This window comes from Rhinatrema bivittatum, chromosome 3 (genome assembly GCF_901001135.1).
Source record: "Rhinatrema bivittatum chromosome 3, aRhiBiv1.1, whole genome shotgun sequence".
Lineage (NCBI taxonomy): Eukaryota > Metazoa > Chordata > Amphibia > Gymnophiona > Rhinatrematidae > Rhinatrema > Rhinatrema bivittatum.
This window is the reverse complement of record NC_042617.1, coordinates 524,938,394-524,962,154: the sequence shown is the minus strand read 5'-3', so window position 1 is coordinate 524,962,154 and position 23,761 is coordinate 524,938,394. Positions and strand designations below refer to the sequence as shown.

General features: G+C 50.6%; 1 protein-coding gene across 1 annotated transcript in view; it reads left to right on the top strand.

The window, feature by feature from the left end:
- Positions 1-23,761, top strand: part of HADHB (hydroxyacyl-CoA dehydrogenase trifunctional multienzyme complex subunit beta) — a 268,881-nt gene that overhangs the window by 28,902 nt on the left and 216,218 nt on the right. Inside the window, exon 3 of the mRNA XM_029596902.1 lies at positions 641-682. Within this exon, the coding sequence (XP_029452762.1) occupies positions 641-682 (42 nt within the window). The remainder of the gene's footprint in view (positions 1-640; positions 683-23,761) is intronic.

Genomic DNA, 23,761 nt, shown 5'->3' with positions numbered 1-23,761 from the left:
TTTGGAGCTGATACTAGGCCAAAGGGGAACCAGTAATGCCCCTCATATACAGTGATTTGTATTTATTAGACAACAATATGTGTGAAAATATTCAAGGATCCGAAGACTTGTACAAGTCAATGTATGTTTGGCTTAAGTCAATACCATATACTGTGTTATAACAAATGAACTATTTCAGTTGCAAACTGTGAGGGCAGGATTGTATCTCGATGTTCTGGAAAAAAACGAACAGCCGGTTGAGGTGCAACCCTTAGCATACTGCTCAATTGGATAGAATATATTTTAACAAGACATATGTTAGGGATATGCATGTGTTTTTTTTCGGGGGGGGGGGGGGTTTGTTTTGGGTTTTTTTTAGTGTACACTAAATTGGAAATGAACTGGAAAAAAAATAAAATGAATAATAAAAATAAAAAGTATCAAAAACCAAAAACTTTCCTGCTACACATCCCTAATAATTTGTGTATATATATGCAGTTTTTATAAACTAAGCACTAATAAGATTAATTATTGTACAATGGAAATATTCCATATGGTTCAGATTCCAGAATCAAAATATTTCATAAACTCTGGGTAACGAAGGCTTCCAAATAGCTGATATTTGTTTCATAAAATCTTTTCTCTTCAACTTTTTTTCTAGCTGCAAGATCCCTGAGTTTCTCTTCTCAGCTACAGTCACCAGGTACATTAATTAATTACATAAAAAGTATAAAATCCACCTTTAATTGTTTGACTGTAATAGTCCAGCTATATTGGGAATTTTTCTATAGATGTAAAATGGGAGAAAGCCCCTGTAACACCTGTCAGCTGTATCACCCCACCACCACCAATCTTCAGTCTTGGTTCTCCATTCCTCTGATTTTTTAATCCAATGATTCCCGACCTTTTTAATGTCACTATACATCTGGCACTGGGTTCACTTTGCTGTGGCACACCATCACCTTATCTTCCCTCTTCTCCTGTACCCCAAGACTGTGGAGGGACACATAAGATTCTGATTTCATAAGGCAGCTGGCAGAGAAGGTGGTGGCAGCAAATACGGAGCACTGGTGGTGGAAGGCCATGGTGCAGAGGGGCAGGAAGACTTTCTGCCAGTAGTAATCATAAAGATCCACTCCCCTCTCTCTACAGTAAGGCCAAAATGTTATACACCAGCGTACCTGTGATGCAACACGCAGGTTGTAAACTTCTGTTTCAAACTATATATATATGTTTCTCCCAGGACAAGCAGGATGGTAGTCCTCACATATGGGTGACATCATCAGATGGAGCCCTGTCACGGAACACTTTTGTCAAAGTTTCTAGAACTTTGACTGGCACACTGAGCATGCCCAGCATGCCACTAACCCTGTAGCCACCAGGGGTCCCCCTTCAGTCTCTTTTTTTTTTTTTTCCCACGCAGCAGTTGCCTCGCGATTTAGGAGCTCTGTGAGAAATTTCTTACAACTTTCCTCACGGAAATATTTGAAGTTTATCTTCTTAAAAATCCCTCATCAGGGTCCCCCATTGTGCTCTGTTCCCTCCGACGCTTGGTAAGTGTTTTTTTCCGGTACTTGCGGTCTGTTCCTGGCGACTTACCGCTTTGGTGCCCAATGGCCACCGACTGCGCACCTGCCCATTTTTAACATGGCGACCGGGTTTAGAAAATGACCCGGGTGTCTGAGGACCATGTCCATAATGGGACCCGCATGAAGTCTGTGTTTTGAGCTTAGGCCCCTTGCACAACGTCGATGCCCTAGTTGCGCACAAATGACCCCCATCGACGACAGTTCAAGCGCCATAGACTATGGAGGGTCCATCGACCTCGGAGACGATTCGCCAGGAGCATCGTGAAGAGGGTGACTGTCAGTCACCGACTCCATCTAGGACAACTGTGTCATCATCCTCTGTGCTGGAGAAAGACCGGACTGAGCACCGAGAGAAACATCGACCCCCGGCACCGGACGTCCCAGACCGATGCCTGCACCAATACCGCAGCGGCATCGACTTCAATTGAGCCGCCTGCAAAGAGGGCCCGGGGAGAGGATCCCCCATCCTCCTCTGGACACGGGATCCCTAGGTGTTCCCCACTGATAGCAGTGCAGGGCACCAAGCCTCCACGGGCCTCCGAGGAAGCTCCAGTGATGCCTAGCCTCCCTCCTACCCTAATTGCCAAGCCACCCATGCTGGCTTCCTGCAAGGAATTGGACTGCATGGTCCAAGAGGCAGTGCTTGAAAGCCTTACGAGGCTTCCAATCGCTGCCGGCCCCCTCAGTTTTGCACCGCTCCTCGAGCGCTTCAATATGCTCATCGGTGCCTTATCAACTCCTCTGCAACCGGACACTCTGGCCTCGAGTCGTCCATCGAGGCCTCCGCAGGTCCCGATTCCAGTACCGGGTTCCTCGGAGGAGGAAGGATCGATTCCCGGCCACATCCCTCCAAAGGAAGCGTCGATGCCGGAGCCCATGCCAGGGCCATCGGGGCTACCGGTACCCAAGCGCACCTCATCTGCCCTCGATGCCAGTACAGATTCCATCGATGCCAATGCCGCATCCATCGATGCCTTCCCGCCCTCTCAGCTTTGGCATTCTTCTTCCATCGGGAGCTCCACCGGGAGAAGGGGAAAGTCCCTATAATCAATGGGACGATGCATCCTCAGATGATTAATCATGGACATCAGAGTACTTGATCTCAGATCCTTCACTGCCGGAGGAAAGGCGAAGATTTCCTCCGGAAGACCTCTCCTTTGCCAGTTTTGTCAAAGGGATGTCTGACGCTATACCATTTTCACTGGTTACAGAGAAAGATGCTCGCCATAAGATGTTGGAGGTCTTACAATTTGTAGATGCTCCAAAAGAAATAATGGCAATACCGGTGCATGAAGTTCTTTTGGACCTCATGCGCGCACCGCCTGTGGAAACATCCAGGTACGGTAACCCCAGTCAATAGACAGATTCAGGATGCAGTGGCCCAATTAAAAGACCATCATGAGACCCCTGTGCCAGTTGTCTCCCCAGATGTACCATCCGTAGCCCGCACGGTCACGTGTAGAGAACCCAAGAAATAATTCTACAGGCCACGCAGATATTAGCCTCCTGAATCCCGTGCTCGACTGGCTCGGGCACCTCAGAGGGGACATGCGCGCCAAGAGAGAACATCTAGACCACCGCCAGCTCCACAAGATGGCCCTGTGTCTGGATTTTGACTCTTTTCCAGAGAGCAGCAGCATATTCCAGTGGGGGGCCGCCTGTGCCACTTTGCAACAAATTGTCATCCAATTACCACGGACCAGTGGGTATTGTCCATCGTAACCCACAGTTACCATCTACATTTTTCAAAAATACCCCTGGACTTCCCACCCAATCCATCCTGGAGTTGAGACAATCACACAGGAAAATTCAGGTCAGAGCTCTCAACCCTTCTGTTGGTCAGAGCCGTGGAATCAGTTCCACCGAATCAGCAGGGAAAAGGGTTCTACTCCAGATATTTCCTAATTCCAAAAAGACTGGCAGCCTCTGGCCTATTCTGGACCTCCATGCCTTGAATACATTTCTTTGCAAGGAATGGTTCAGAATGGTATCCCTGGGCACCATGCTTCCTCTACTTCAGCAAGGGGATTGGCTCTGCTCTCTGGACCTTCAAGTCGCATACACCCGTATTGCGATCTCCCCTCCTCATCGCAAATATCTGAGATTCGTGGTGGGTCACAGTCACTATCAATACAAGATACTACCATTCAGCCTAGCCTCTGCACCTAGAGTCTTTACAAAGTGCCTGGCAGACATGGCTGCGCAGATACACAGCAGAGGCATATACATTTTTCCATACCTGGATGACTGGCTCATAAAAACCCAGTCAAAACAAGGAGCCCTCTAATCTCTTGGGTTGAGCAGCCCTAGTTGGGGCTAGACCCCGATCCAGTGCAGGGGTCCACGTGGAGACCCTTGGGGGCGCCGGCGCTATCTTCCCTTCTCGACCGGCGGTACGCACGGGATAGGCCGGGTGGCCGATGCGCCTAACTTGTGCGCATCCGATACTGACGCACGCACAACTACACGCACAGCCGTGTTTACAACTACACACGTGCATTGAGGCACATTACCTGTGCGCCTAGACATAGAGACTATGGCACCAGGGTCCAAGAAGGCCAGAAGGCACTTTTTTTTTTTTTTTTTTGCACAGCCTGCCACATAAGAGCTGCGCAGCCTGAACTGGAGTCCTGCCTGTGTCAGCATTGTGAAGAAGCCCAGGGGGAAACCAAAGCCGGGTCCAGAACTGCTACAGACTGTGAGATGGCTTCTCCACAAGAGGGCACCTCAGGGGCCCCTACTCCAACTCCCCCTGGGATTAACATGGACTCAGGGACCTTCTCCTGGTTAGAATTTTTCCAAGGGCTTGAAAGCCTTCGTTCAGGCGCAATCAGCTCCGGCTGCATCCCGGGCTCAACCCCTGCTGGAAGCACAAGATCCTCCCGGCCCTGCTCGGATGCCTCGAGACATGCCTCGTCTAACCAAGAATTTCCCTGACAGGGACCCAAACACCTCAGATGATGATGGTGACTCCAGAGAAGGAGAAATCCCTCTAAGCCTGGAACCATACCGAACCATGCTTCACTTCTTCCACAAGGATGAATTACCAGCCCTTGTTTCCCGGACTCTGAAGACTCTGTGTATTCCAGGCACGGACCCTATGGGGGAACTAAAGAAGAACCCCATCCTAGTGTCCCTTCATAAAGCCTCATGCTACTTCCCAATGATGGAAGCCATCCAGGAACTGATTATTCTGGAATGGGATGCCCCAGAGGCCAGCTTCAAAGGGGGTCTGGCCTTGGAAGCCCTACACCCTCTGGAACCAGCGACCAAGGAATGCCTGCGTTTCCCGAAAGTGGATATCATGATGTGTGCAGTCTCAAAGCGAACAACTGTTCCTGTTGAGGGAGGGGCTGCACTGAAGGATACCCAGGATAGACTATTGGAATCCATTCTTAAGCAGGCCTCCAACGCAACTGCAATGACACTGCAGATTGCTTCCTGCTGCGCATTGGTGGCACGTTCCTGCTTGCTCCTCTCGAGAGAGGCAAATGACTTTGGAACATATACCGGTGAGACGATGGAACCTGCAGCAGCCTTCCTGACTGACGCAAGCTCAGATCTGGTGCATACCTCAGCCAGAGGAGTAACCTCGGTAGTGGCAGCCAGATGACAACTGGCTGCGGAATTGGTCTACTGACGCGACCTCTAAAGCGAATCTCACAAAAATTCCCTTTAAAGGATCTCTCTTGTTCGGAAGCGAATTGGAGAAGTTAGCCAGCAAATGGGGTGAATCCCCAGTGTCTCGGCTACCGTAAGACAGGAGTAAAATATCTCAGCGCCCCTCCCCCAGAAGAACTAAGGGCAGAGGCTCACAACGCTTTAGACCCTACAGGAACTCGCAGTTCCAGGCACCTCGTCCCTCTGGAAGGTCCTAGCCCTTTTGGAACAGACAGACCAAGAGAGGAACAGGCCCGGGGGCAGGCTCCAGCCATACTCCCCAATGAGAATGGGCCGACCCATCCACAGGAAGAGGAGATAGGGGGTCGACTTGCTCTCTTCTACCAAAGATGGGTCGAGATCACGTTGAACAAATGGATACTAAACATCATTCCAGAAGGTTACTCTCTGGAATTCAGCAGCATCCCTTGAGACAAATTTATGATGTCACCCTGCCACTCCCACTCCAAGAGACTGGCAGTGGAAATCACTCTGACAAGACTACTCAGTCTGAAGGCAATAACTCCGCTCCCTAGTCCCCAACAAAATACAGGGCGCTGTTCCATCTATTTTATCGTTCCCAAGAATGAAGGATCATTCCATCCCATCTTGGATCTCAAGAACATCAACTGTCATCTGCGGCTACTACACTTCTGCATGGAGAGTCTTCGCTCCATAATAATGGCAGTACAACCGGGAGAGTTTCTAACCTCCCTGGACCTATCCAAAGCTACCTTCACATTCCAGTCCATCAAGATCACCAGCATTTTCTGCGCTTCGCAACACTGGGTCACCATTATCAGTTCCGAGCTCTACCTTTCAGCCTAGCAACCGCCCCCAGAACATTCTCCAAAATTATGGTGGTCGTGGCGGCAACACTGAGGAAGGAAGGGATCCTGGTACACCCTTAATTGGACGACTGGCTGATCAGCACAGGAAGTCTTTAGAAGAGAGCCGGCAGGTGACCAGCAGAGTCAAAAACCTACTGCAGGAACTCAGCTGGGTCGTGAACACGGGCAAGAGCAGTCTGCAGCCCTCTCAATCTCTAGAGTACCTGGGAGCCCGTTTCGACACCAAACAGAACAAAGTCTTCCTCCCTCTCCTGAGGAGAAGGAAACTGATGGAACCATTACGACAATTGATGGGACTATCTTCAAGTCCTCAGCCTCATGGCATCAACCCTGGAGGTAGTTACATGGGCAAGGGCCCACATGCGACAGCTCCAGCGCTCCTTACTGTCACGATGGAACCCATTGTCCCATGACTACTCAATTCGCCTCCAACTACCAGCAGAGGTACATTCTCAGCTTCAGTGGTGGTTACAGGAAGACCACCTAAGCAGAGGAGTAACAAATGTCCATCTATAGTATTGTTTTTACCACAGTCACGGTCTCTGCATGTTCTTCTGATTGAAGACAACATATTGCATGGTATTTAGATCCTCAGCAGTTCTTTTCAATCTCCAGCATACCACTGTCCATTATATCTGAGCAAATATAGAAACTCCCAACTCTTCAGCCATTATTAGTCATTTTCAAGTATGTGTAGTATTGCAGTGTCAATGCAGCAAACAAACATAAGACTCAATTACTCCTTCACTCTACAGTAGAGAACTAACTGCCCCCTGCCTGATATCAAGTACTTCATGCTTGTTCTTTCAGAGACATCCCTTCCTCTCTTTTCAGCATCATCAAGCACCCCTTTGGTTTTTTGGCAGCTCTGAGTGTATTGATGAAATGCCTCACCGTAGTGATGGCACATATTTGACGACAAAGACAATTGGTTGATGGCAGATCCATCGCTGTCAGGAGTACTTTAGTCCCTTGAAGTCTTTCGACCTCTCCAGTCCCTGGTTTTCCTGGTTAACTTTGAGCTGAAACCAGATTTTACTTGGCAAAGAATTCAGTTCATAAGAGTATGGATAGACTAGCTTCAGGAAAAGGTGTCTCTTTGTCAAAAGAGCTGCATTGCTGATGGGTCTAGTAAGAGCTTTTCTTCACCATATTCAATTGTCAGCAAGATCAGTCCTGATCTTTCTCTGCCCCATAGCAGTTGCGGTACTTGATGGACCCTTGTCTTGTCTATCATGTGATACCTTCATTGGGGTCTCCGATGCTAAGGGGATAAACTCTTATCAACCATTATTCCAGCAAATATCAGTGATCTCTGGGATAGCCTTCTTTCACCTCCTCTTGGGAAAGAGAATCTTAATTCAGATGGATAGTCTAATGACTGTATTCTGCATAAATAAACATGGAGATATGGGCTCTTATGCCCTTTGATAGGAGGCCATCCGAATCTGGTCATGAGAAGGGCATCACAATGCCTACCTTCAGGTAACCTATACCTTCCGGGAATCCAGAATTCTTTGATGGACTGCCTCAGCAGTGGTCCTTGAGCTAAAATATAGCAGATGACTTGTTCAGGCTCTGGGGAAAATGTAATTTAATTTAAAATATTTATGACTCATGTATTTAATATCCTAAGTAAGTTATAATCAAAGACAAAACAAAAAAAACCATAGAAACCCGGAGAGCCAATATGGCCATTGGAAGACACGCAATGGTGTGAAGGCATCTTGTCATTTTGTTTAAGTTTCCTCTTAAAGTTCTTTCCTTTGATTTAATGGGATAACATGAGAATGTGCTGTCCTTCCCTGAATTTTCATCAACCTCAACTAATTTATCCTGCTGTCTTATGGAGAACCTTTGCTGAATCTTCATGGAATGTCTTCTGCTATTTCAAATTCAGCATATGAAAATCCTCAATTGCCCTGTAAGGCATTTGTATCCTCTGTCTCCAAAGCCTTGTTATATGAGGGTCACCTTATATTCCCTTCTCTCAACTTTCTCTTACCTACCGTTTATCAAATTGCATCTTCTTGCACAAAATAGTCAAGATCTATTGTTCCTCTCACTTTTCTACAGCCAAGTAATTGCACAGGATGGTACACCCAGTGGGGCGGCATTGGGAGCAGGGAGAGGCCTTTCCTGCCACCGGAGGACACGATCCCACCGGCAGAAGAAGAAGAAGAGGAGGTGTGTGGTGCCGCCGGTGAACCCAATCCCAGCAGCGGCAGAAGCAGGAGGCCACAGCAGAGGAAGTCTGTCTGGCAGCACCTCCTCCAGTGCTGGCCCCGTGGTATTGAACACTCGCAGTGTTAGATCTTCCTGTATTCTCATGAGATGAGAATATAGAAAGTACTGCGATGCCAGCACAGGAAGAAGAGCTGCATAACTGCTTTTCTCCACAAAGAAGGAACAGGCTAGCAGCAGCAATGGGAGAGGAATGACCCATGGATCCTGACTCCCTGGTCTGTATATGTGTGAGTAAATGGGAGGCTACCAGGAATGAGTGGGTGTGTAAATGAGAGATTTCCTAATATGTAACCAGATGGACTCAGGACCAGTGGGTTATGTGCTTCCCTGCTAGCAGATGGAGAAGGAGTCAGGTTTCAAAGCTGACGTCACCTTAGATATACCCCTGCAGTGACCTCAGCCATTCAGTATCTCTTCGTCTCCTAGTAGATGTGGATGAGCTATCCCCACACCAGCATTGGTGTTTAGCGGAATTGTAGGACTAGTTCGAAGAAGAAAATTTACCTTTAAATTGGAGAAAGATCGAGCCCCGCTCTCCTGCGGTGATACCTAAAGGTCCGTCCCCCCCCCCCCCCCCAGTTGAGAATTCCTGAGGCGATTTCTGAGATCCCTCAGAGGTGTGGCTTGGTCCGGTAGCAGCTGAAAGGCAGTGGGTGCAGGAAGCTGAGCGTGGCGGTGATGGTCTAAGCCCTCTCCCCCTGCAGCCAGAGACTGTCTCTTTACTCAGCCGGTAAGCGCTGAGCACAAGTAAGTGGAGAAGAACTCCTCTGATTCAGAGACATGGAAGGGCTTCGATAAGTGTTTCCTGTGGACGTTTTGCTCGGCGCGCCGTACCAACAATCTTTCTGATCCCGTTAGGGCAAGGGAAGGGGGTTTCCAAGCAGGTAGAGTGGCCCCCAGATCAGTGGACACTCCACGTGGCAGGCTGCAGCGGCGCCATCTTGTGTGCGGTTTGGTGCAGCACCATTTTCCCCCATTGTCCATTGGTGTGTGTGGTGCAGGCTGGTCCTGTTGTGCACCTAATGCACGCATAAGCACAGGGGGATTTATGCGCGCTCGAGCTCAAACACTTACTAGCTGAACATACAAGCTACAGTGTACTATGGCTCCGGCAACAAAGAAGCACAAGCGACACTCACTTTGTGCTGCCTGCCATATTAGGGCTGCACAGTCTGACCTAGAATCCTTCCTGTGTCAGCACTGTGAGGAAGCCCAGGGAGGGCTGGACACTCAAAACTTCTCCAAGCCCGGCCCCTCCCAGGTGGAAGACGGGACAGCCATGACCTTATCTGATAGCACCCCAGATCTGAGCAATCCCGGGGCTGCGTCCTCCCCGAGAGAGGGCATTTCAGCGGCCCCTACTCAAAGTTCCTCCTGGGTTAGGTATGGATCCGGCGACCTTTTCTTAGGTGGAACTCTTTCAGGGCCTTCAAGCCTTTGTTCAGGTGCAGTCAGCTGCTGTCCCTGCCCTGTCTGAGCCCCGGCTGGGAAGGCCTAGTCCTTCCAGCCCTATCAGCATGCTTCGGGACATGCCTCGCCTCACCAAGTGTATCCTTGACAGGGACCCAGCCACCATGGACAATGAAGGGCATGCAGATGCATTGGAGGACGGGGAAATCCCTCCAGGCCTGGAGTCATACTGGACCATGCTTCAGTTTTTCCACAGAGATGAATTGCCATCCCTGACCTCCCAGACCCTAAAGACTGGGAGTTCCCGGCATGGACCCTCTGTTGAAACCAAAGAAGAAACCCATCCTGGTGTCTCTACGGAAAGCCTCTTGCTATTTCTTAATGTTGGAAGCCATCCAGGAGCTGAATGACCTGGAGTGGGATGCCCCGAAATCGAGCTTTATAGGAGGTTGGGCCTTGGAGGCCTTGAACCTTCTGGACCAGATGGCCAAAGAACACCGTTTCCCGAAAGAGGACACCCTGGTCTGCGGCGTTTTGAAGCGAACTATCCCAGTAGAGGGAGGAGCGGCCTTGAAGAATGCACACGATAAGCAGTTAGAGTCCATCCTTAAGCAGGCCTTTGATGTGACAGCAGTGACACTGCAGATCGATTCCTGTTGTGCCCTGGTAGCTCGCTCGTGTCTGCTTTTCCAGAGAGAGACAGATAGCTCAAGGGTGCATTCCAGAGAGGCAATCAACCCTTTATGCGTCTGTAGCGACGCTCCATGAGTCGGCTTCGAGACAGTATGTTGCGTCGATCTGTGCGTCGGAGTCGAGGATCCAGGCTTCGACATTGAGTGTGTCCGCATTTTTTGTACCGACGCTCCCGACACTGTTTCGATCATTTTTGTCGACGACGGTCGCAGCGGCGATATGAGAGTTAACTTGTCTCCTCTGTGCGCCGAAGGGCTTGGAGAAATCTCTCTGCCCCTTGTCGAGATTTTCAAGCGGATTTCTTTCCCTTTTCCGGTGGATCCTACCTTTCCTCCAGGCCTGGAGATTGTACGTTTCACCGAAGCCGCTCTTTTTGTAGATGGGGCCTTTCTCTTCGCCGGTCCTTGCGAGGAATGAGTGTCGGAAGGGGGGGGGGGCATAAGAGCCCTGTCTCACGGATTTTTTTTTTTTTTTTTTTTTAAATTCTTGGATCTTCTGGGCCTGTTGTCGTTGGGCCCTCGGCGACATCTTTCCACAGTGCTGGTAGTCACTCTGGACATGGTCGTGACCTAAACACCTGTAGCATAAATCATGTCCATCTGTTATGGACATGATTTTGCCACATACACAGGGTTTGAAACCTGGTTGCGTGCTCTGTTTTTTAGACATCTTCTTTGAAAAAAGAAAAAAATCTTCTGAGGAGATCAGAAGCTCCGCTTGCGATCCCACACGCGGAAAAAACAGACTGAGGAGAATCTGTTACTTTCCTGTGCAGGAACCCATGCGCAGAGGGAGAAAGCTCTGACCTCTGCTTGGGGAAGCTCCACCTCCCGGGGACCTGAAGACAGCTCCCATGACAGCATGGCTAATTCAGCCCTGCTATCAACGGGAAATTTACGTTTTCTGAATCTCCTTTATTCTAGGTAAATTTCTGGTAACACGTTCTTTAAGAGATACGCAATTGAAGTTCTTCATTTTGCATCAGATAAATCTTTTCTGCTTTCTAATTGTTCCTATCTTCCTGATAAATCTAGAGTTCTGAACCCTGTTGAGGGGGCTATTGATGTCTTGTCCCTCTCTCTAAGTTCAGATCTTACTTTATTTCTTCCGATGTTTAATGATGTTATTTTTTCTAGCGTTATATTGATTGTTTTTTTTGCCTTGAGCAGTGATAGAGCGATTTTCTTTAGACAATTTCTCACAGGACAAGCAGGATGGTAGTCCTCACATATGGGTGACATCATCAGGATGGAGCCCAATCACGGAAAACTTTTGTCAAAGTTTCTAGAACTTTGACTGGCCCCTACTGGGCATGCCCAGCATGGCACTAACCCTGCAGCCAGCAGGGGTCCCCCTTCAGTCTTCTTTTTTCCGCGCTGCAGTAGCCTTGCGGTTTAGGAGCTCCGAAGAGATTCCTCACAGGAATTTTCCTCACGGAATTAACTCAGGTTAAATTACCTCACAGGGTCCCTCCTCTCTCTTCTTTCTAGCCCCGGTACTCCGGTAAGTTGTTTGAGACTTTTTCGTCGGTTACCGTCGAGTTTTCGCCTCATGGCCTTCTGGCCGTCTACTGTCCGCGGCTAGATTTGTTTCAATGGCCATGGCGTCGGGGTTCCGTCGGTGCCCGGACTGTACTCACACCATGTCTATCTCAGACCCTCATAGAGTCTGTGTACTGTGTTTAGGCCGTGAGCACGATGTACTAACTTGCACCAAATGTGCCCTTATGACACCCAAAGGTCGCAAGGCTTGGATGGAGAAGATGGGACTCCTCTTCCGTGCTCACACCCCGACGCCGTCCATCGTATCGACGTCATCGGAACCGGTATGTCGACATCGCGTCAGGAACGACCTCCGTCTGGTGACCGCCATCGACGAATTCACGGCCATCGACTCTCGTTCCTCCCCCTCAAGACAGAGGGGATCGAAGGGAGAAACATCGCCATCGGCACCAAAAGTCTCGGACCGTCGAGGGAGCGAGGTCATAGACTCCGCCACCATCCGAGCCACCATCGAAGAAGTCCCGTCCAGGAATGGCACCATCCATTCCTGCGACTGGGACATCGAGGCCACCCTCACCCAATCGGGGTTTGGGAGTTGCGATTCCGCCTGTAAAGGTGGTCCCTCCTATTGTGCCTCCGCCTCCTTCTTCTGTCACTGAGCTGGGGCAACTTGCTCCAGGTCTCCGGGAAGAACTGGACCGGCTGGTCCAGGAGGCCATCGACAAGGCGATGCAACGTCTCCAGGTTCCTTCGGCACCTACTGCGGAACCAGTCATCGACCCGATTCCAGCAGCACTGGCACTGCTGCTGTCCTGGATGGAGGCGCTCATAACCGCCCTTCCACCGGTGGTTCCCGGGTCTCCGATGGCTCCGGTGCCCTCTCCGATGACAGCTTCATCGGGAGCAGAAACACCGTTTCCTAGCGTGTAGCAGATGGACTCAAAACAAGTGGGTATAGTGTGCTCGTGCTAGCAGTTGGAGACGGATCTGACGTCAGCACGGGTACATATACCCCCGCAGGAAGTGCAGCAATTCAGTAATTTCCGTCTCCAAAGCAGTTTGGAGCTACCTCACGCTCGCTGAGCGTGTTTCCAAATTCTACACGACTAAATTCATAGAAGAAACCTACCTGAAGACGAGCCCCGCACTCCTGCGGTGATACCAGTCGGTCCCTCCCCCAGTTGAGTTTCCTGAGGCGATTTCCGTGGTCCCTCGGAGGTAAGTGCCTCGGTCCGGTGGCCGGCTCGCGGCAGGGACCTAGCCCCCGAGTGAGAAGGGCTCGGGCGCGGCATAGAGGCAACCTCGGTCCCAGCGTGGACTTGGCCCCCGAGCGAGACGAGTTCGGGCACGGCCCAGAGGCAGCGGGTGCACTTCCTCGAGCGCGGCGGTGACGGTACTCACCCTCTCCCCCCGCAGCCGGAGACCGCCCGGGTCGCAACCGGGAAGCGCCGAAGACAAGGTAAGGCGTACATCTTTACTTGTTGGTCTCCGAGGAAGCGAGGATTAGCAGAGTCTGCCTATGTGGCAATCTGCCACGGAGGTCGCCATTTTCCTGCCTGGTTCGTCACCGCGCAATAGGCGCCTGTTGCTACGCGCACGCTGTTAGGCGCGCGTTCATAGGCGCCCGCTGATAAGCGTCCGTTCCTAGGCGCACATGGAGCGTAAGAGAGCCCAAGCGTCAGCGGCGCCGGCCCCTCCAGCATCAGGCATGAGCCTCTGCTCGGCATGCAACCTCAGAGCCACACAGAGCGAGGAAGCAGACTCCCTGTGTGCCCAATGTGAAGAGGCCCTGGGAGTTCCAGGCCAGGACCGGTCGCAGCCCAGCATACTTGCCAGTTCCTCAGGGAACACCCCGGATCTAGCAGGCAGCAGTGAGCAGCCGGGGAACCTGAGGGACCTGGTACCCCTCAGACCAGATCCTGCTTCGCTCTCCTGGGTGGAATTATTTAAGGGGATTCATGCCTTTGTCACAATGCAGGCTGCTCCCTGAGCGGGTCCATACGTACCGGATGACCCGGCCCCTGGACCTTCAAGGCCTAGGCACGGCCACGCGCCACCCTGAACCCCCACTTATGGGGATTCAGATTGCCCTGAGGAAGACGACGAGTTCCCCGAGGAAGGAGAACTTCCCTCGGGGATTGAACCATATCGGACCATGAGGCGCTTCTTTTTGAAAGGGGATCTCCCAGGCCTGATCTCTCAATGCCTGTCTGAGCTGGCTATCCCGGGCCATGACACCCCAGAGGAACCTAGAATGAACCCCCTGTTAGAGGGCCTGCGCCAAACGTCTCACCATTTTCCCCTCCTACAAGCAGCTCAGCAGTTAATCGATCTGGAATGGAATACGCAGGAGGCCTCATTCAAAGGGGGTCAGGCCTTGGCTGGCATGTACCCCTTAGACCCGGCAACCAAGGAGAAGCTGGCGTGCCCCCAGGTAGACGCCATAGTTCGCGCAATTGTGAAGCGCACCACCATTCCGGTGGAGGGGGGGACGGCCCTCAGGGATACACATGACCAGTGCATGGACACCATTCTGAAACAAGCCTTTGAGGTGGCAGCCATGTCCCTACGAATTGCGACCTGCTGCACCGTGGTGACACGTTCCTGTTTATCACAGGCTAGGAACAACACCCCGGGAGAAGAAATGGAATCAGCTCTCTCGTTCCTCACTGATGCAGCCTCTGACTTAGTCCGTACGGCAGCCAAAGGAGTGTCATCCTCAGTGGCGGCCAGGAGACAGCTCTGGCTACGTAATTGGTCGGCCGACTCCGCCACCTCAGCGCTTCAACCCTTACAGGACTCGCTACCAAAGACCTCGTTCGCAGGCCAGGAACCAGTCCTTTCGGCCTAAGCACAACAATAAGGGAACTGGCTCGGGTTCGGGTCCCGGCCGTACCCCACAATGACAATCAGCCGACCCATCCGGGGGTAGCAGCCATAGGGGGCAGGCTATCCCTCTTCTACCACAGGTGGGTCGAGATTACCTCGGATCAGTGGGTCCTCGCCATCATCCGAGAAGGGTATTACCTGGATTTTCTTTGACTCCCGCCGGACAGGTTTGTGGAATCTCCTTGTTCGCCCATCAAGAGGACGGCCCTAGAAGTTACTTTGCGGAGGCTCCTGTCCCTAAAGGCCATAATCCCAGTGCCTGCAAGGGAGATGAATTCTGGGCATTATTCCATTTATTTCATCGTGCCCAAGAAGGAGGGCACTTTCCGGCCCGTCCTGGACCTCAAGTCAGTCAACCGATACCTACGGGTCCCCAGCTTTCGCATGGAAACTCTGCGGTCTGTCAAAAATTCAGTACAGCCAGGGGAGTTTCTCACATCCCTAGATCTGTCGGAAGCCTACTTGCATATCCCAATCCATCGGGATCATCAGCGCGATTTACGCTTCAAGGTCCTGGACCAACACTTCCAGTTCCGAGCTTTACCCTTCGGGTTAGCCACCGCGCCGCGGACCTTTACCAAGGTCATAGTAGTAGTGGCAGCGTCCCTCAGGAAGGAGGGAATCCTCGTCCATCCCTACCTGGACGATTGGCTGATCCGGGCGAAGTCACCAGAGGAGAGCCACCAGGCAACCAACAGAGTTATAGCTCTTCTGGAAAGCCTAGGATGGGTTGTAAACTTGAACAAGAGTTCCCTACAGCCTTCTCAGTCGCTGGAATACCTAGGAGTCCGATTCGACACCCAGGAAGACAAGGTCAGTCTGACCTCCAAGAGGAGATCAAAGCTCCGGAATCATCTGCTGGCACTGCTGAGCGCCACCCGACCCACAGCTTGGGATTACCTACAGGTCCTCGGCCTCATGGCATCCACCCTGGAGGTAATACCATGGGCACGGGCCCATATGAGACCATTACAACGCGCCCTCCTATCTCGATGGAGCCCACGATCACAGCACTACACCGTACACCTACCTCTACCAGCCAGAGTGCGGAATCAGCTACGGTGGTGGTTGCAGCCCAGCCACATGAGCCGGGGGTCAAGAATGTCCTCCCCAACCTGGACCCTGCTCACGACAGATGCCAGCCTAAACGGATGGGGAGCACACTGCGAAGAACTCACCGCCCAAGGGCGGTGGAACAGGGAAGAGTCGGGGTGGAACATCAACCGACTAGAGGCACGGGCAGTCAGGTTAGCATGCCTGCGATTTGCCCACAGACTTCGAAACAGAGCGGTCAGAGTGATGTCGGACAACACCACCACAGTGGCATACGTCAACCGACAGGGTGGAACCAGAAGCCGACAGGTATCCCTAGAAATAGACCTCCTGATGACTTGGGCGGAAGCAAATCTCCAGGACATCTCCGCCTTCCACATCGCCGGGAAGGACAACACCACGGCAGACTTCCTCAGCAGAGAAAGCCTAAACCCGGGGGAATGGCAGCTGTCGCCCACAGGCTTCCAGATGATTGTGGATCAGTGGGGGACGCTGGGCATGGACCTACTAGTGGACAGGTCCAACGCTCAAATACCCAGATATTTCAGCCGCAGGCGGGATCCTCTATCCCAGGGGATCGATGCCCTGGTACAGCCATGGCCTCAGGGGATCCTGTGTTATGCCTTTCCTCCATGGCCCCTGCTGGGTGCCATTATACACAAGATTCAGTGGCACAGAGGCCTAGTTCTTCTAGTGGCCCTGGACTGGCCAAGAAGACCCTGGTACGCAGACATGAGAGGACTACTGGCAGGGAATTCATTACCCCTGCCTCCACACAGGGACCTGCTGCGGCAAGGTCCCATCCTTCACGAGGATCCAGCTCAATTCTCTCTTATGGTCTGGCCATTGAGAGGGCTAGGCTGAAGAAAAGAGGATACTCGGGGCCGGTAATAGATACACTCCTCCGAGCACGCAAGTTCTCCACATCGCTAACATATATAAGGATCTGGAGAGTATTTGAAGCCTGGTGCGAAACTCACAGCATCAGTCCACATGCCGCCAAGATCCCTCTCATTTTGGATTTCCTGCAAGATGGACTTCAGAAGGGTCTGTCCCTCAATTCCATCAAGGTTCAAGTGGCAGCGCTATCCTGCTACGGTCCCCGGAGCGACGGCAACAGCATCACCGCACAACCAGGCGTTTCACGTTTCCTGAAAGGAGTCAAACACATTCGCCCGCCATTGAAGTGGCCAGTGCCCCTATGGAACCTCAACCTAGTTTTGGAATTTCTAGCGGGACCCGCCTTCAGGCCCCTTCGAGGCCTGTCCCTCCGTTAGTTAACCTTGAAGATGGTGTTCCTGCTGGCCATGTGCTCAGCACGCCGCATCTCAGAGCTACAAGCGCTGTCCTACCGTGATCCGTTTCTCAGAATCACTCCAGAGGCTATCCATCTTCGCACGGTTCCTTCCTTCTTACCCAATGTAATCTCTCACTTCCACCTCAACCAAACCATATCCTTGCCTACCATGGAGGGTTTGAAGAAGTCGGAAGAAGGTCGAATACTACGCCATCTCGACATCGGCAGGCTACTGTCCAGATACCTGGAAATGTCAGAAGCAGTACGAAAGACGGACCACCTGTTCGTCCTTCACAGCGGGAAGAAGCAAGGGGCAGCGGCCTCACGGGCAACCATCGCCCGCTGGATCAAAGAAGTTATCAAGGTGGCCTATGTAGAGGCAGGCAGACCTACACCTCTACGGGTCAAGGCTCACTCTACCAGAGCGCAAGCGGCCTCTTGGGCAGAAACTAGGATGCTGTCGCCTGCAGAGATATGCAGAGCGGCGACGTGGTCCTCCCTCCATACCTTCTCCAGATTCTACCGTCTGGACGTCCAGGCCAGGGAGGTCACGGCATTTGCGAGGGCAATCCTGAACGGACCTCGGGCAGCCTCCCACCCAGTCCGGGAGTAGCTTTTGTACATCCCACTTGATCTGAGTCCATCTGCTACACGCTAGGAAATGTAGAGATTACTTACCTGATAATCTCGTTTTCCTTAGTGTATGCAGATGGACTCAGCATCCCGCCCGGCTGCCGGCATACATGGGGATTCACCGACTCACGGTAAGCCATGTTTTCTTATAATAGGGCATCCACCCTGCCGGGTGTCGACGCCTTCCAGTTGAGAACACTGGCGGTCTCCAGCTGCTATCAATCGGCCAGGGTAATCCTGTTCATTTAATCGATCGGTCAGTTACACATATATCCATAAAGCTTTTGCAAGGAAGATTACTGAATTGCTGCACTTCCTGCGGGGGTATATGTACCCATGCTGACGTCAGATCAGTCTCCAACTGCTAGCACGAGCACGCTATACCCACTTGTTTTGAGTCCATCTGCATACACTAAAGAAAACGAGATTATCAGGTAAGTAATCTCTACATTATGCATCCCTCCTTCAGGGGTTCTGCCTCAGCCATCGATGCCAGCTCGTCCCTCGCCACCGATTCATTCTTCGGGGGCGATACACACATCGGCGCCACAGATGCCTTCGATACCGACACCGATGCCCTGGCTAGCCTACCATGTGTAGGAGACAATCTGTTCGGTGAACAGATACAGCGTACGGTGGCTGAACTAAAAGATCATCATGAGACCCTCAAACAACTCTCATTGATGCCCTCTGACACCTCTTCCAGACTACCTTTCAGGAAGGACACGAAGAGGTCGTTCTACCGTCCAAGGAAGGCCTATCCACCACCAACAAGGTCCCGTACCACGAGACCTTATCAAAAGCCTCCACCTCGCCAAGCTCGGAAGCAAAAACCACAAGCAGCTTCCCAACCAGGGCCTGCTTCGGGTTTTTCACTCCCACTTGGAGAGCAGCAGTCAGATTCCTCTGCCAAACATACCAGTGGGAGGTCGACTGTACCACTTTCTCAGCATGTGGCAGTCTATCACCACCGACCAATGGGTATTGGCAATCATTGCTCAGGGTTACCATCTGAACTTTCTTACCCTTCCACCAGACTCCCCACCTCTACAGAAGTGGGCAGTATCCAACCACTCTATAACTCTAGATCAAGAAGTGGCCCTACTCCTCCAATCAAAAGCAATAGAACCCGTCCCACGCTCTCAGCAAGGCCTAGGGTTCTATTCCATGTACTTTCTGATCCCCCAAAAATCGGGGGGCGTTCGTCCAATTCTGGACCTGCGTGCTCTCAACAAGTACCTCCGTCAGGAGAAGTTCAAGATGGTAACTCTGGGATCTCTTCTACCTCTTCTACAAAGAGGAGACTGGCTCTGCTCTCTGGACCTCCAGGACGCATACACCCACATTGCGATAACCCCTGCTCATCGCAAATTCCTGAGATTTTTGGTAGGCCACAAGCACTATCAATACCGAGTACTTCCATTCGGCCTAGCGTCAGCACCACGAGTCTTTACCAAATGTCTCGTGGTTGTCGCAGCATTCCTCAGGAAAGAAGGTGTTCACGTCTATCCCTACCTGGACGACTGGTTAATCAGGGCCCCAGCCCAGCACGATGCTTGGTCGTCCCTCGATCTGACTCTACACACTCTCATTTTATTTATTTATTTATTTATTTATTATTTTTATATACCGAAATTCCTGTATGAGATACAAATCATTTCGGTTTAGATAGAACGGATAATCGGCCGGGGTTTACAAACTGCCCACGGCTTTACAAGAAACAGGAATGAAACAGTTAGAAAGTGAGTCTACAAAAACTTTACATATAACGATTAGAACAGTTGGTATTAGTATAAAACTTTAACAATTGAACAGGAAATTGCTCGGGACCTTAAGTGCAGGTCTGAGGCTTTACACCCTTTAAATAATAACTCGCCACTGATTTAAATTGAGAACAATTGAACAAGGTTGTGGACAGGGAGCAAAAGGAGAGAATAAATGTGATGCAATAAGGGACCGATTACACACAAGGAAGTTCAACTTTGTGGGGAATGGATAAATGAGAGGTGTCAAAAGAAGGGGGAGATCCGGTTGGATTGTGGAAGAGAACAGGCTTGGGAGATAAAGAGAACAGTGTTGTCAGCTGGAGGAAAGATCATGGGGGGGGGGGAAGGGGGAGAATAGAACTGCAGGGGAGAACAGGTATTGTTAATCAGGAGAAAGTGCATAGTGAATCTTGATGAAAGGCATTTATATTTATGTCATCCTGGTAGCTTTACGTATCTGGGAAAGCTTGTCTGAAGAGCCAGGTTTTTAGCTTTTTTTTTTAACTCTGGTAGGCTGGGTTCAAGTCGTAGCTCTGTCGGGAGCACGTTCCATTGGTGAGGTCCTGCCGCAGATAGTGCTCTCTTCCTTAGAGATGTTTTTGCAGGAGGGGCATACTGTGTACCTTTGTAGGCGCTTCTGATAGGTCTAGCAGATGTATACAGTCGAAGTGGTATCTTTAACGTGATGGGCACGATGTTGTGTATCGCTTTATGAATGATAGTGAGAACTTTGAAAAGGATTCTATATTTGATGGGTAGCCAGTGTAGACATTGGAGGATGGGAGTGATATGTTCTCTTTTATTGGCGTTTGTAAGGATTCTGGCGGCGGCATTCTGGACCATCTGTAGGGGTTTGATGGTATTGGAGGGGAGACAGAGTAGGATAGAGTTGCAATAGTCGAGTTTTGTTAGGATGATGGATTGTAAGACTAGGCGGAAGTCGGTGTGAAGGAGAGGTTTTAACTTTTTGAGGACTTGTAATTTATAAAAGCAGTCTTTGGTGGTTGTGTTTATGAATTTTTTCAAGTTTAGTTTATTGTCCAGCCAAGCTCCTAGATCCCTTACATCTGGGGTGAAGTTGATGTTTGAGCTAGTGAGTTGTGCAGAGCTTGGTAGGTTAGTAAGAATGTCGTGGGAGATGAGTAACATCTCAGTTTTGTTGGCAAAACTTTTTCACTAGGCTTTCTCATCAATTACGAGAAATCCTGCTTAGTCCCATCTCAAACCTTGTCGTTCATTGGGGCAGACTTGGACACCTTACAGGCAAAAGCCTTTCTACCTCAACAACGAGCACTAACTCTCGTGTCTCTTGCTTGCCAGTTACTATCGCAGAATGCAGCAACAGCTCGCCAATTCCTTGTCCTTTTGGGGCACATGGCGTCCTCAGTTCAGTTGACCCCAATGGCCCGCTTGGCCATGAGACTCACACATTGGACTCTCAGGTCACAATGGATTCAAGCTATCCAGCCTCTGTCAACCATTGTCCACATCATCAAATCACTCCGTCTGTCTCTTGCCTGATGGACAAATCAGGCCAATCTCCTCCAGGGACTGCCCTTTCAACTACCAGATCCTCAAGTGATTCTCACCACCGATGCTTCAAACCTCGGGTGGGGAGCCCACGTGGGAAATATTCAAACGCAAGGGTCTTGGTCTCCAGTGGAAGCCAAACACCAGATAAATTTCCTGGAGCTTCGAGCGATCCGATATGCCCTCAGGACTTTTCAGGATCACCTAGCAAATCAGATCATTCTGATACAGACGGACAACCAAGTGGCCGTGTGGTACATCAACAAGCAGGGAGGCACAGGCTCCTTCCTTCTGTGTCAGGAGGCTGTGTAGATTTGGGAGGAGGCTCTCTCCCACTCGATGTACCTCAGGGCCACCTACTTGCCGGGAGTGGACAATGTATTGACAGACAAACTCAGTTGTGTGTTTCAACCACACGAGTGGTCTCTCAACCCTTCGGTAGCGACCTCAATCTTCCAAAAATGGGGATACCCTCAGTAGACCTCTTCGCATCCCCCCAGAACCACAAAGTGTTCAATTACTGCTCCCTCATTCGGAGCAAGCACTTTCAGCCCAGAGATGCATTCTCCCTCTTGTGGGCGATCGGTCTGCTCTATGCATTCCCTCCACTTTCACTTCTCTCGAAGACTCTCGCGAAGCTACGTCAGGACAAGGGAACCATGATCCTGATAGCACCTTACTGGCCTCGCCAAGTCTGGTTTCCCATTCTCCAGGATCTCTCCATCCGCAGGCACATTCCATTGGGAATAGACCCGCTTCTGATCACTTAAAACGACGGGTGCCTAAGCCATCCCAATCTCCAGGCCTTGTCACTGACTGCATGGATGTTGAAAGGTTGATCCTTCAACCTCTCAACCTTTCAGATTCAGTTTCCCATGTCTTGATTGCTTCACGGAAGCCTTCCACGAGAAAAGCTTACTCTTATAAATGGAAAAGGTACATATCATGGTGTACTTCTCAGTCCCTTGATCCCTTTTCCTGTCCAGTCCCAAAGTTTTTGGACTATCTCTGGCATTTGTCAGAATCAGGTCTAAAGACCTCTTCTATCAGAATGCATGTCAGTGCGATAGCCGCCTTCCATAAAGGTGTCGGGGATGTACCTCTATCGATACAACCCCTTGTAACACGTTTCTTGAAGGGCTTGCTCCATATCAAGCCACCTTTACGTCCTCCAGCCCCTTCTTGGGACTTTAACCTGGTTCTCGGTCGGCTCATGAAGCCACCTTTTGAGCCTCTTCACTCCTGTGACCTAAAATATCTCTCCTGGAAAGTGATTTTTCTTTTAGCTATCACTTCAGCTCGCAGGGTTAGTGAGTTACAGGCCCTAGTTACCTATCCGCCTTACACTAAACTCCAGCAGGACCGGGCGGTACTCCGCACTCACCCTAAGTTTTTGCCTAAGGTAGTTTCGGAGTTTCACATTAATCAATCCATCATTCTACCTACCTTCTTTCCCAGGCCCCATTCCAATCCAGGGGAACAGGCTCTGCATACCCTTGACTGTAAACGTGCTCTAGCTTTCTATCTAGACCGTACAGTTGCCCATAGAAAGAGCACTCAATTATTCGTCTTTCCATTCCAACAAATTAAGGCAACCTGTGGGTAAGCAGACTCTCTCCTCCTGGTTGGCGGACTGCATATCCTTTTGCTGTCAGCAAGCAGACATTCCTTTTCAAGACCGTGTTAAAGCACACTCTGTGAGGGCCATGGCGACTTCAGTAGCACACCTCCGGTGCCGTTTCCTGACATCTGCAGGGCTGCCACCTGGAGTTCTCTCCATACCTTTGCAGCCCACTATTGCCTGGACAAAGCCGGAAGACAGGATTCCATCTTCGGCCAATCTGTCCTGCGTAACCTTTTTCCAACTTGACGTACCAACACCCTTCCGCCTGCCCGGTGGGGTTCAGGATGCCCTATCCCAAATTACGCCCCAGTTGTTGTGCCTGTTGCACGCCGTTGGGTACATTTGGTGCATGTTCGGACATCCTCAGCTCGGTACTCACCCATATGTGAGGACTACCATCCTGCTTGTCCTGTGAGAAAGCAAATGTTGCTTACCTGTAGCAGGTGTTCTCACAGGACAGCAGGATGTTAGTCCTCACAAAACCCGCCCGCCGCCCTGCAGTGTTGGGTTCGTTTTTTCTTTATTTTTCGACACTACCTGTAGCTTTCAAAACAAGTGAAGGGGGACCCCTGCTGGCTGCAGGGTTAGTGCCATGCTGGGCATGCCCAGTAGGGGCCAGTTAAAGTTCTAGAAACTTTGACAAAAGTTTTCTGTGATTGGGCTCCATCCTGATGATGTCACCCTTATGTGAGGACTAACATCCTGCTGTCCTGTGAGAACACCTGTTACAGGTAAGCAACATTTGCTATTTCAAATATAAGAATTCACTGTTCTGTGGCCAAAGAATGCAAATCTTTTCTGATATCTCCAAGGAGATTCAGGTAAAGAGGAAATTATTTATACAGATGAAACCGAAACTCTTGTCAATGGGGGAGCTACTTTCTTCTTAATGTTTCTGTGCAAATGTATAGTAAATTATCAAGGGAATATGTTTATTTTTGTTGACTCTATGCATATTTCTCTTTATCGTGCCCTTCTGTAAACCGTTGTGATGGTATTTAACTTAATGACGGTATAGAAAAATTTTAAAATAAAATA